The 12,715-nt window shown below is 50.6% G+C and overlaps 1 protein-coding gene across 3 annotated transcripts in view; it reads right to left on the bottom strand.

Annotated features, from left to right (window-relative positions):
• The window catches only part of SLC24A4 (solute carrier family 24 member 4), a 157,365-nt gene that overhangs the window by 59,397 nt on the left and 85,253 nt on the right, over nt 1-12,715 (bottom strand). For all 3 annotated transcript variants that reach the window (XM_023628297.2, XM_023628296.2, XM_070249783.1), the window contains 2 exons: nt 4,237-4,313; nt 860-934 (listed from right to left, as the gene is read on the bottom strand). In XM_023628297.2, coding sequence (XP_023484065.2) covers nt 860-934; nt 4,237-4,313 — 152 coding nt within the window. The remainder of the gene's footprint in view (nt 1-859; nt 935-4,236; nt 4,314-12,715) is intronic.

The following is a 12,715-nucleotide window of genomic DNA, read 5'->3' as shown; positions in this document are numbered from 1 at the left end:
CCCTGACAGTCCATGTCCCCAGCTGCAACTGTCACAACAATATGGCCTCTGACAGCTGAGAGGTTTCACAGGGTTACGCGTGGCAAAGCCCGGACCAGGGTGCACGCAGCAGGTGCCGAAGACAGAGGATATTTTCCTTCCTCGGCCAGAAGCCAAGAGTAAGGCAGAGTAGAGAGACAGACGGGGGTCTTGTATACGGGGAGAAAGACGAAAAGAAAGTGAAAAATTAACAAAGGGGGCCAGCTTGGTAGCATAGTGGTTAAGTTCACACGTTCCACTTCGGCAGCCCCGGGTTTGCAGGTCTGGATCCTGGGCATGGACCTATGCACCACTCACCAAGCCATGCTGTGGCAGCGTCTCACATATAAAAAGTAGAGGAAGGTGGGCACAGATGTTAGCTCAGGGCCAATTTTCCTCACACACACAGATCAACAAAGGAATTAAAAGGAGAAAACGTTAGTCTGCGAAGATTGGGACAAGAGGCATCCTCTCCCTAGGGACACAGGTCCCACCTGGTACCTGCCAACTGCAGCTGGTTATGACAAATGCTCCTGAACGAACCGTGGGTGGCTTAATGACCGATGGCCTCCGGCGGAGCAGGAGGTTCTGGGTAAGGATGGCACACTGGTCGCATTTTCTTCTGCCAAACTCGTGTCGGGGACACCACCCGCCAACTCCAATCTGGGGGTTTCAGGCTGAGGGTTCGCCGTGGCGACACTACTCTTGTCCTGACAACCTTCACCGCCAGAGTGTTCCCCACTCCAGTCCTTCTCGGCCTGACCCTGACATGCAACGTGTCCTCCATCACCCCCAGCCCCCTCCCAGGCTTCGCAGGGGGTCCCAGGTCCCTCCCACGTACCTCACAGATCTTCTCTAGAGATGGAACAAAGAAGTCGTCACACACGATGGCCAAGGCATAGAACATGTACAGAGCCTGCAGAGGAAACACGGAGACACCACGCGTCAGCTGCTGCTGAGGAGGCGCGGTCGGCATCCACCATGCCCCAAACCAGCCCGCCGGGGCGGAGGAAAATTCCAGCACCACAGAGATTTGCTCTCTCAGTCCCCTCACTGACAGATGGGGAGACAGAGGCCCAGAGGGGGAAAATAACTTGCTGAGCAGCAAAGGGGACTAAACCTCAGGCCCATGGCACCGTGCTCCTTCCTTTCTTAAAGCAGCAGCTCTGCCAGCACCAGACTGTGCCCTCGAAAGGCAGGATCTGACCTTAAAGGCCAGGAAGGAAAGCACTTAGAATCACCATTCTAAGACTTTAAAATAGTCATCATCCTGATCTTCTCCATTTTTAGTGATGGCACCATTTCCCTGTTATCTAACTCCCCCCACCGCTCCCACCAAAACAAATGGCAACTTGAGAGCCAGCATTTCCTGGGATGCTACTTGATGTGGACACAGGTTAAAACACGTAAGCCACTGGCATTGGGAGGTTCACGGAACAGAGTCCAGATTCTAAGGCTGATCCCGGGACTTAGGTGCCATGTGACTTTGGGCAAGTCATATCTCTGGGTCTCAGTTTCTTCATCTGTTTAATGAAAGAATAAGACGAGATCAGTAGTTTTAAAATGATTTTATACACAGAACCCCTCCCTGCCCTGTCTACCACCAGGGCTTTACTGAGCTCATCCTGTGTGCCAGGTGCTAGTAAGGAGAGAATGCCAGGAAAAGCCTCTGCCTCTTGAAGTGACCTCAGTGGGGCGCAAATAAACAAATAGGCAAAAGTGCCAGGAAACAGCAAGTGCAAAGGTCCTGAGGTAGGAGCGAGCTTGGTGCATTTGAGGAACAGCCAGGTCCCCAGGGCAGGTAGAGCAGAGTGAGAGTGAGATGGAAAACGGAGAGCATGAGGTTGGAGGGAGACACAAGGATGAGGACCCATGGAAAGGCAATGGGATTTTGTGCTCAGCGCTGGGGGGAAGCCATTTCTTTCTTGAAAGACAAAATGATATGAATGCCCTGTTTGCAAAAGAGAGAAAGGCTGGGCTGCTTCATCCAAAACAGTGGGATACTCCAGCAACCTCGTAATTAATTGTGAGTAAATAAAGCAGAAGCTCCATCAGTTGTGGCCAAGCTCATCTCCCAGGCAGAGGGCCCCCCCAGGAGGCGGAAGATGCCTCAGAGGCCCTGGAGAGCAAGGGGACCAGGCTGGTGCCACTGTTTCCATCACGTGGCCGGGAGCCCTGAGAGGTGGCAGACAAACGCTGGCTGGGGAGCTCCAGCCGCTTCTTGCTCTGATGAAGGGTCAGCGAACTGTTTTAAAGAGTCAGGTGGTAAGTGTTTCAGGCTTTGACGGCCACACAGTCCGTCAGGATCACTGCTGCCGTGGAAGGGCAGCCACGAATGGGCGTGGCTGTGTTCCAATAAAACTTTATTTACAAAAACAGGAGGCGGGCCGGATGGGCCCTCCAGCCACAGCTTGGTAACCTGCTCTGAAGGGTTCCTGCTGAATACTGAGGTGCCCTCAGGCTCAGGAAAAAAGGTTTTGTCTCAGCAACACCAAGACTTTCATGGAGCAGGAAGACAGAACGATGGAACTAATTCACCAAGCCCTTAGGGAAAGGGGAGGGTGTGGGAAAGCCAGAGAAACAGGAAGGTACTAACTCCATTACAGAAGCAATATACGGGCCTGTCATTCAAAATCTGCCTACAACCTCCATTCTAACCTTCGTTTTCATTAATGGTTTATCCTGTTAATTAAAACCTCACTCATTCACAATTCCCCAGTGGCCACTCTCCATGTGCGAATCCCAGCTTTCGCTTTCTTAATTATCTCTTGCAAAGACTAATAGTTGGTTGGGTTTACACATATGAGCAGATGGTGGTGGGTGCTGGGGATCGTAATCAGGAGGAAAATTTGCCGTGGTTGATCCAACGTGGAAGGGCAAACCGTGCCCGCCTTCATTGCCCACGCCATTCAACAGTGTCAGCACACTTCTTCTGCAAAGGGACAGACGGTAAATATTGTTGGCTTTGTGAACCAGGCCGTCTCCGTCACACCTTCTCAGTCCTGCCGCTGAATCGCGAAGCAGCCAGGGAGAGCACAGGCACACCGCCGAGATGTCGCGGGCTCAGTTCCAGACCACCGCAATAAAGCGAGTCACGTGAAGTTTTTGGTGTCTTGGCGCATATAAAAGTTATGGTTACACTATACTGTAGTCTATGAAGTGTGCAATAGCATTGTGTCTAAAAAGACAATGCACATACCTTAATTAAAAATACTTTATTGCTAAAACATGCTCCCCATCCTCTCAGCCTTTAGTAAGTCTTAATCTTTTTGCTGGTTGGAGGGTCTTGTAAAAGAATGTAATATCTGTGAAGTGTAAAAAGCAAAATGCAATAAAACGAGGTATGCCTGGATAGAAATGAATAGGAATGGCTGTGTTCAATAAAGCTTTATTTACAAACACGGGCAAGGGCAAGGGCCGTAGTTTGCCTACTCCTGTCAGAGAAGGGTGACTTGTACCTATAATTTAGGCTTCAAGCCACTATTCTTTTTTGAATTGCTATTTGAACTCTACCAATTGTCATCTAAGCTCATATAAACATAGAGGGAAGTTTGAGAAGAAATGCACCCAAGTTTGAGGGGCCGGCCCCAAGCCATGGGGGTTAACTCCAGTGCATTCTGCTTCAGCAGCTTGGGTTTACAGGTTCAGATCCCAGGCATGGACCTACACCACCCATCAGGCCATGCTGTGGTGGCGTCCCACGTACAAAATAGAGGATGACTAGTACAGATGTTAGATGTTAGCTCAGGGCAAATCTTCCTCAAAAAAAAAAAAAAAAAAAAGAAGTGCACCCAAGTTCTAAACTATAGTTATGTCAGGGTGGTAACATCTGGGGGCACGATGGGAATCATAGCAAGCGCGCACAGAACACTCACTCTGCGTCCTGCAGTGTCTGATGCCCTTCATCCACACACACGCATATTTGTACATCTGAGAGGTGCTGTCATTCCCCGTTTTATAAAAGCAGAAAATGAGGCACAAGAAGACTGGAATTCCTGTCTTGGCTCTGGGGCCACCTGCTGTGTGACAATGAGCAAGTCACCTAACACCCTAAAGACTCCATTTCTTTGTGGGTGAAATGGGTCCAGTATCTGCCCCCCACGGGGCTCCTATGAGGACCGGACGAGACCTCCAAGACGCTCTGGCTGCGCCGAGCTCTGCAGACAGGCTTCACCGGCCTGGCGTATGCGACCGTCCCACCCCGCGAGGGCCACTTACCCCAAGAATGTGCAGCAGGACGGCTCCGTGCTGTCGCTCCCTGTTGGAGAACAGGTCTGTGGGGAACTCGTGAATGGCTGGAAGACAAGAGGACACACAGAGTGTCAGTTATCAGCGGGCCCCCTGGCGAGCCTCAGCTCAGGCCTGGGTGCCACCACAGGACTGCAGAGCCCACCCCGCTCTCAAGTGCCCAGGGAGGGGGCCAGCTACTTCTCCTCGGTCCAGGGCAGACTTGCACTCCGAGGAGGACATTGCTGGATACTGAACTATCCACAGATATTCTAGCACCTTCCAGTTGATCATGTTTTACATATCCCTTGCAATGAAAAAAAAGTATGAAACACCTTGCATCCACTAGGATGGCTATAATCAAAAGACAGATAATAGTAAGTGTTGACAAGGATGAGGAGATACTGGAAACTTCATACACTGCTGGCGGGAACGTAAAATAGTGCAGCCACTTTGGAAAACAGTCTGGCGGTTCCTTGAAAGGTTAAACACAGACTCACCATATGACCCAGCGATTCTACTCCCAAGGATCTACCCAAGAGAAATGAACACGTATGTCCACACACAACTTGCACATGAACGTTCATGGCAGTATTATCCATAAAAGCTAAAATGTGGAAACAACCCCAACATCCACCAACTGACGAATGAATAAATAAAATGTGATATATCCATACAATTGAATATCATTTGACAATAAAAAGAAACGAAGTGCTGATACATGTTACAACGTGGGGGGACCTTGAAAACATTCTGCTAAGTGAGAAGATGCCAGTTACATATTGCATGATCCCATTAATAGAAAACGTTCAGCAGAGACAAATCTATGGAGACAGAGGCAGGTTAGTGGCTGCCCAGGGCTGGGGGTACAGAGGGATGGGGGATGACAGCTAAGGGGTGCAAGGTTTCTTTCTGGGGTAATGGAAATGTTCTAAAGTTGTTTCGGGGGACGCTTGCACCATTCTGAATACACTCAGAGCCACTGAATGGGTGAGTTGTACAGCATGTGAGCTATATCTCAATAAAACTGTTAGCAAAAAGAAGCACAAAAAAGTCAAAAGACCCTAAAGAGGAAAATCAGGGGATGGTTCTGTGCTTTGTCAAAGGATTCTGATCACATTCCCGGCAGAGACCTTCCCCAGTGGCTGCGACACACACTTGGTCCTGTTACGGACCCAATTCCTGCCAACGGTCAGGCTGAGGCTGGAGACAGTCAGCCCCGCTCAGGAGGGCAGGCTCCACATCACACTGCCAGGCTCAGATCCTGGCTCTGATCCCAGGCTGTGTCGACAGGGACACGTTCCTTAACCTCTTTGTGCCTCAGTTTCCTCACTGGTAAAACGGTGAGGTGGATTTTAATAACATGCCTTCCTTTTAAAGCATTTCAAACTTGTGGTAAGCTTCAAATCAGCCCTCCCAAGATTCTGGAATATTCTTCCTGCACCACTGCCAGGTCAGAATTGAGAAGCAGGCTCCATGAAAGGAAGAGAGGTATCCTTGTCCCCTCCCACTGCAGTCATTTCTGGCACGCACTCCCCCACCCCCATAGCTCAGGGACAGGCGCTCTCCTGCAAGGTCCTTCCAGCTTATCCCCGGCCCACGAACCTCTTCTCTCAAGCTTTCTTCCCATCCATGATAGATCTGTCACTCCAGATGGGGAAGCCAAGACCCCAAAGAGGTCAAGTGACATCGGCAGGGTCAGGGATGGCAGTGCTGGTACCAGAAAAACTGCTCCCAGGTGAGCACTCTTTCAGAAGAGCTGCAGGGCACAGGGAGGATGACCAATGGGAGGTGAGGCTCGAGGTAAATCTTGGAGGAGGACCCAAGGCTGAGCAAGGGAGGGAATGAGGGCTGAGCGCGTCGGTCCTTGTCCCAGTATCCCCTGCACCCATCAGGCCCATCAGGTGCAAGGTGTGCTTCCACCGGCATCTTGGGTCACTGAGCACCATGTCATAGGCCCTCCTTTGGCCCCAAGAATGCCCCTGCCAGGACGGGCACCACCACTCCTGTTATGGGCTCTCATCACCCTGGAGGGTGGGCAGCCCCGTGACGTGCAGAGCCCCCTGCATTGGGAATCAAGCACTCGGGGTTCAGGTATGATCCCTGACACCCTCAAGAGGTCTGAGTAACTGGTCTGCCTCTCAACGCCCAGAATGTTCATGGGTAATGGAGGAATAATGCCTTCTCTCTCCCTGATTTGACACAACCAACGGATAAGTACTTTGTTGTTAATGTCAGTTCTGCACATCCTGTCAGCTAGACCAGAAGCTTCCGGAAGGCAGGGATCCACCCTGCCCTGTAACGCATCCTCAGCGCCTCGGCCAGGCCTGGTACACAGTAGGTTCTCAACAGACCGTGTCAATCAATTGAAGAAACACTGATGAACACTAACAAAAATAACCATCTGTATCATCTCAACCTATTAGAACATTTTCATTATCCTTGCAAATGCTTTAAGCACCTTCAATGATACTTGGTTCATAGTGGGCACTCAATCAATGCTAGTTAAATAAGTTTCCAGGACAAAAATCCCTTCTCTGTAAATACAATTTGGCCCAAACTGAGAGTGGTGGTTTCTCCCTTCTACGGAAACTTTTCTGTTTTTCAACATCAGATTCTTCCAACAAGACCAGAAAACAGCAGCTCCCCAGACACCCAGAAAACGCTCCCACTTAAAAACAAGCAGCATTTAACGAAATATAGATTCTTTCCCTCTTTCTTTTTCCTTTTCCCGTAATCAAACTTCTTTAATAAAATTGCTACTCTCAGTTCAAGGGCATGGATCTGCCTCAAGGTTTGTCGGCTCAGAGATGGAGAATTAGAGAGAGGGAGACGGCATTCCTGCGGCCAGGATCTTGTTCCAGGAGCACAGAGCTGTCTGGGATCTTTCAGCGCAGATCAATGGACATTTCTGCCATGAAAATTCGAGGCAGTTCCTGATTCTTCAAACCAGTGTTTTGAGAGCCGGTAATTTATTCAATCCTGGGAATTCATTGAAAATTAGAATAAAATAATGCTGCCTTTCCGCTACAAGGACATACCTGCCTCCAGCAGGGAGGGGATGTGGATTATAAATGGCTTTGTCCTTGCTGGGAACAGACGTCTGCTGGTTCAGCCACAGTGCCTTGCTCTGCAACCCCACGTGTATGTCGGCGGGCAGCGGAGGGGAGCAGATGCCATCCACGGCCTTCATTTTGCCAGCAAAGACAGAGTTTAAGCAGCAGAGCTACCAGCTGCTAATGCCCCATTGCCCTCTGTGCCCACCCAAGTCTTCTGGACACGTCCTGAACCCATGAAGCAGGCACTGCAGCCATCGATGTCCCTGCTTTCCAGATGAGGTTCAAATGAGGCTCAAATAAGACTCAGTGCTTGCAGCCACATAAGCCAGGACTCACAGGGGGACCCTCTGATCCTCATCTAGGGTTAGGGGCTTCCTCTAACACGGGTGGAAGTCACGCTGCACAGGAGATGGAAGACCCGGATCAGAGTCCTGGCTCAACTACCCACGAACTTGGGGGACCCTGGCAGAGTCATTTAACCTCTCTGTCCCTCAGTTTCTTCAGTAGCAATCCCAAGATTGCCAGGATCACAAAAGCTGCCACGCAAGGAGGTGAAATAGTTACCATTACCGTGTGTGGCACTCCCCGGTATGGATATTAAAGGCTGCAAGCTGGCAGATGACCGCCTCACCTCCCCAGGTGGCACGGGTAGCTGGGACCACTCCACTCCCCATTTCAAGAGTCAAATCCTCTAGGAACTGGCCTACAGGGGTACAGACCATGGAACATGCACAGCAGGAACTCTGTCCCTCCCACCTTTGTCACCAACAGCAACAACTCTAACCTGCAGCCAGCCCAAGCAGCTGCTCCGGACACCGCCTTTCGATGCCGAAGCCTTAGGTTTCAGGAGGTGCCTCTGCCCATTATTTATTACCTGCACTACCTCAGCAAGTTGCTTAGCATCTCAGGGGCTGTGACGTCTCACCCATCAATGGGGATCACAACAGAACCTGCCCATCAGGTTGCTGAAGGATTAAGTGATACAGACAATGCACGCACAGCACTCAGCCCAGACAAGCGGCCGGTCACTCTGAGGATGTTAATTTACAGACATCTCCCTTGACACAAGTTCTGTCTCCACTGTTCCAGAGGAGGAACCTTGCTTTGTGAAAGCAAAAGAGGAGACAAAACCAGCCGAGGGGGCAAGGAGCGAGTGAGATTCGACTGGCCACGTGAGGATCTGAATGCTGATGCAGTTCAACCCCAGCTTTCTGAGAAAAACTGCTCTCATGGGCTTGCTGGGATTGGAGGCCCCCAGGCCATGTCAAGGGCACGATGCTTGCGTGTCTGGGAGGAGCCAAGCCTGCCCTCGAATCCCCACCAGGGAGGAGGGAGGAATCAACAGGGCACACGCATTCGGCTTTCGAGGTCACGCTTAAGCTTTTAAGCTGCAGAAATCCGGGGACGGAGGGTGTGGGGAGAGGGGAGAGAGGTGTCTGCAGGTGGAGCCGAGCTGAGAAACCAGGAATGACCCAGCCTTCTCCACATCCTGGCCTTGGGGGGAGGAGATGAGGGGAGGGAAAGCTGCCAATGACCCAGCAGCTACTCTCCACCCTGCTTTTAGGATTCTTTCCTTTGGACCTCGGTGCTCAGAATCAGCTTCTCCATCACTCTTGGTTCTGGACACATCCCCCGCCAGGGGTCTGTCTCCCTCCAGTCTGCTCACCCTCCATGGTGTGCAGGGCCAGGCAGTGCTGGAGGAGGGGTAGGGTAGGCCCTCTTTCCTGCCAGTTCCCTTCCTGAACAGCGGAGGGGAAACCGTAAGATCCCTGGGGACAAAAGCAGCTGCAATGCCCCCTCCCCAGCACCAGCTACCGAGCTGTCCATCACCCTATAAAGGAGACCCCTAGGCACACTTGACCTTTTTTGTTGACACACACAGTTACATGGTAACACCATTTTAATTCAGAAAGCCTGAATTAGTGTGGCCTTTTCAAGGCTGCACACTCCTGCCAGCATGGCTCTTTGTTCTCAAAATGTATTAATTTGTCCAGCAAGTGTTTACTGAGCACCCACTCAGGAGGCGGTGGATTCTCTGGGAAAGGACAGATGAGATCCAGATGCATCCGTGAGCGAACTCAAGCCTTCATCTTGGCTCTTCATCTTGGAGGGTGATCTGACTTTAGGAGAAAGCCAAAGTTATTCAGACAGCGCGAGGTCATCAGGATGACATTGGTCCTGAAAGAGCACAAGTCAGGCACAAGGCTAGGTGCCAAGCCCCCAGAGTGCACCCTTAAGGGGCTGGTGGGGGGAGACGGACAAATAAACAGATGACCAGGAGACAGTGAGAAGCTTGCTGTGATGGTGAGCACCGAACCGAGCCAGGGGTTACTGACTTGGGGGAGGGTGCTGGGTGGGGCAGTGAGCCCACAGAGAGAGCAGGCCCACGTCAAGGTTTGAAGCCCTTTGATCTGCCCCGTCCGTCCTGAGAAGATCATTATTCCCCCTTTATTGATGAGGACATGGAGCTCTGAGAAGCTCTAGCATCCGCCTGCAGTCACACAATCACGGTTAGGCACAGGAGAAAGAAGAACCCTGGCTGGGGGCCAACCAATACCAGGCTCTTCTCATCTGAGTAGTTTACTCACAACAGGTGCACATCTCAGGAGCAAGGTCTCCTATCCAAGGAGCAGCCTCTGTACCGCTGGAAGCTCCAGGGGCCATGCCGAGGAGTCTTGCTCCTGAAAGGAGGAACGCTCATGGTGTCTTGTAGGTCAGTTCCGCTTATGGTCCAGGACTTACCCATACAGAGGTCTAGTCTATTATTTCATGGATCCAGGGAAACCTGTCACTCATCTTCCTTGACCTCCTTGAGACATTTAATAAAACCAACCACTTCCTATTTATGTATGAATGAACGTATGTACGGTACGTATGAATGAATGAATGAACGTACGTATTATCTATCTATCCACCCACTCACACACCTAGCAAAATCCATTCTTTGTGGCATGTACTTTTATGGGTTTTGAGAAACGCATAGAGTTGTGCATCCACCACCACACCCCTGAGATAGAATAGTTCCATCACCCCCAAATTCCCGTGTGCTGCCTTTTTGCAGTCAAACCCTCCCCTGCACCTCAACCCCCGGCCATCACGATGTGTTTGCTTTCCCTATAGATTGCCTTTTCAGAATGTCACATCAACGAATCATAGAATATGCAGTTTTTTTGGTTTGACTTCTTGCACTTAGCAAAATGCACGAGATTCACCCACGTTGTTTGTGTGATCCCACCCTCTGGCGAAGTTCTCGCTTCGTTTCTTTGACCCCACACTCTCCCCTGTGCAGTCTCCGTTAGAGCCCTCCTCTGTGGGACCCTGAAGGCTGGGGTTCTTGGGGCTTTGCCCTGAGCCCTCTTCTCCATGTACACACTCTCCCCGGGGGACCTGGTTTTGACTTTCTAATCCTTGTAGACTTCTCCCAAACCCCAATCTTTCCAAGCTCAAGACCTAATATGCCCAGCTGCCAACTGGACACCACTCCTTGGCCATCCTATAAGCATCTTTAACCTGTCCCCAGGGAATGGTCCACCATCCATGGCGGTCTGGCGCCATCCTTGATGACCTCCTCCTCCCTCATATCCCATGGGTGGACAGGCCAAGTGGTACTCAGCATCCATTTGAACTTCCTTCCGTGAACCTTCCCATCAGAGACAGCAGATACAGATGTGCAGGCTGTGCCCTGCATGGTCACACGTACCAGCCCTACTTCCTGTCCTACGGCGCCTGGACTACCACGCAGCGGGTTCTGAATGAGAAGCAGGTGCTGCCAACCTGGAGGATTAGAGGGCAGAAAAAGGCAGAGATGTTCTTCCTCTGGCGACCAAGGTTACAGACACGCAGCGCTGAGAGGCTCCTGGCAACAGCATCCACTGTCTTATTCCCACATTAGATGGTTTTGAATTGGATCAATCGATTTCCAATCCTGCTCCTTTAGGCCTTCTTGCAATTTTGTAAACCCCTAATTCCCGGAATTAAATTCCTTTCTGTTTAAAACACTGAGAGTGGCTTTCACGCCCTGCACTGAACACTAACTATACGTTCTACCCCCACTCTCAGCCAATCGTCCACAGGGTCCTGGCAACCTTACTTCCTAAACAGCTCTCAAGTCCATCCACCTCTTATCTCCACCCCCTGCACCATCTCTCGCTGGACCGCTGGACCACTGTGCCAGCCTCCTAACCCGTCTCCCCACGTCCATTCTCAATCTGTGTCCTTTCTGTTTTCCACATGGCGACCAGACAAGCTTTTCCACATGCACTTATGGTTCTGACCTCTTCAATGGCTTTCAATTACTCTTAGGATAAATGCCCCAAACCCTGACAAGGCCTTCAAGGCCCCTCACAGCCTGGCCCTGACAATTTCTCCAGTCTCGTGATGCCACCTTCTCTGCCACGCCTGCTCTGCACCGGCTGCACTGGTCAAGCCTGTGAGCTGCCAGGTCCTGGCACGAGATGTTGAGTGAAGGAGTACTTGGCCTCCACTTCCCTTCTGACACCAACCCTAGAGCCACTAGAATGAGAAGGTCATCCAGGAGCCAGTCTGGCTGGTCCTCCTTTCTCAGCTCCAGGCTTCCGAAGCTGCTGCCTGGCTGCTGAAGCGTGACCCTTCTCGGAGGGGACGTGTTTGACGGAGACGTGCTGGCGTTCCATGTTGATCTTTCTCCAAGCTTTCAATTAGCCGATTTCTCTTTAGGGAATAAACTGTGAATTGCATGTTTCAAAAAGAAAAAAATTGCCTCAAAACATGTCATTCTCTTTGCTTTCTACCCTGGTTAAAAATAACCCCACCTTCGAAGGCCTGACGTCTATTCTGAAACTATGAAAGCTAGTCTGGAAGGCCGGGAAGTAATTTACATAGCTCCAAATTTCTATCATTTCCACTTACATGTTTCAGAAACCACACAAGTGACAGAAACCAAAAGCCAAAAAATCGTGATTTTCCCCAGTTCCATGGTTTAAAATAACTTAGCTAAGAATTCATACCTTTCATGGGCAACAGTTGGAATGTCTAGGTTTTATATCATCGTCTTCATGTCCCAAACAGGAGTAAAAATAATTAGATTAAATCATTGGCTTAGCCAGCATGAAAAGGAGTTAAAAATCCTCTCTCTCTTCCAGTACATTCCAAAAGAGATTAAGCACCACGAAAAATAAAAATATGATTGGAAGATCCGGCAGAAAGATTGCTCTCTCCGGGAGCAACCACCGTGGCATTTTATGGCTGGAAGAGTTCCCAGATGCCACGTGGCCCAGTTGTTTTGCACCAGGAGGGGGCACAGGCCGATCAAGATCACTCGGGCAACATTTTCTAAGCCATCCTCACCATCCCCACCTCTCTCCCTGCCCTGATGCTGGACATCCTTGTCCCACCCATTGAGAGCCACTTAAACCTCTCATTTTAAGGGACAG

Source organism: Equus caballus, chromosome 24, assembly GCF_041296265.1.
Source record: "Equus caballus isolate H_3958 breed thoroughbred chromosome 24, TB-T2T, whole genome shotgun sequence".
In the NCBI taxonomy this organism is placed as follows: domain Eukaryota; kingdom Metazoa; phylum Chordata; class Mammalia; order Perissodactyla; family Equidae; genus Equus; species Equus caballus.
The sequence above is the reverse complement of the archived record's forward strand: the minus strand, read 5'-3'. Positions and strand labels throughout refer to the sequence as shown.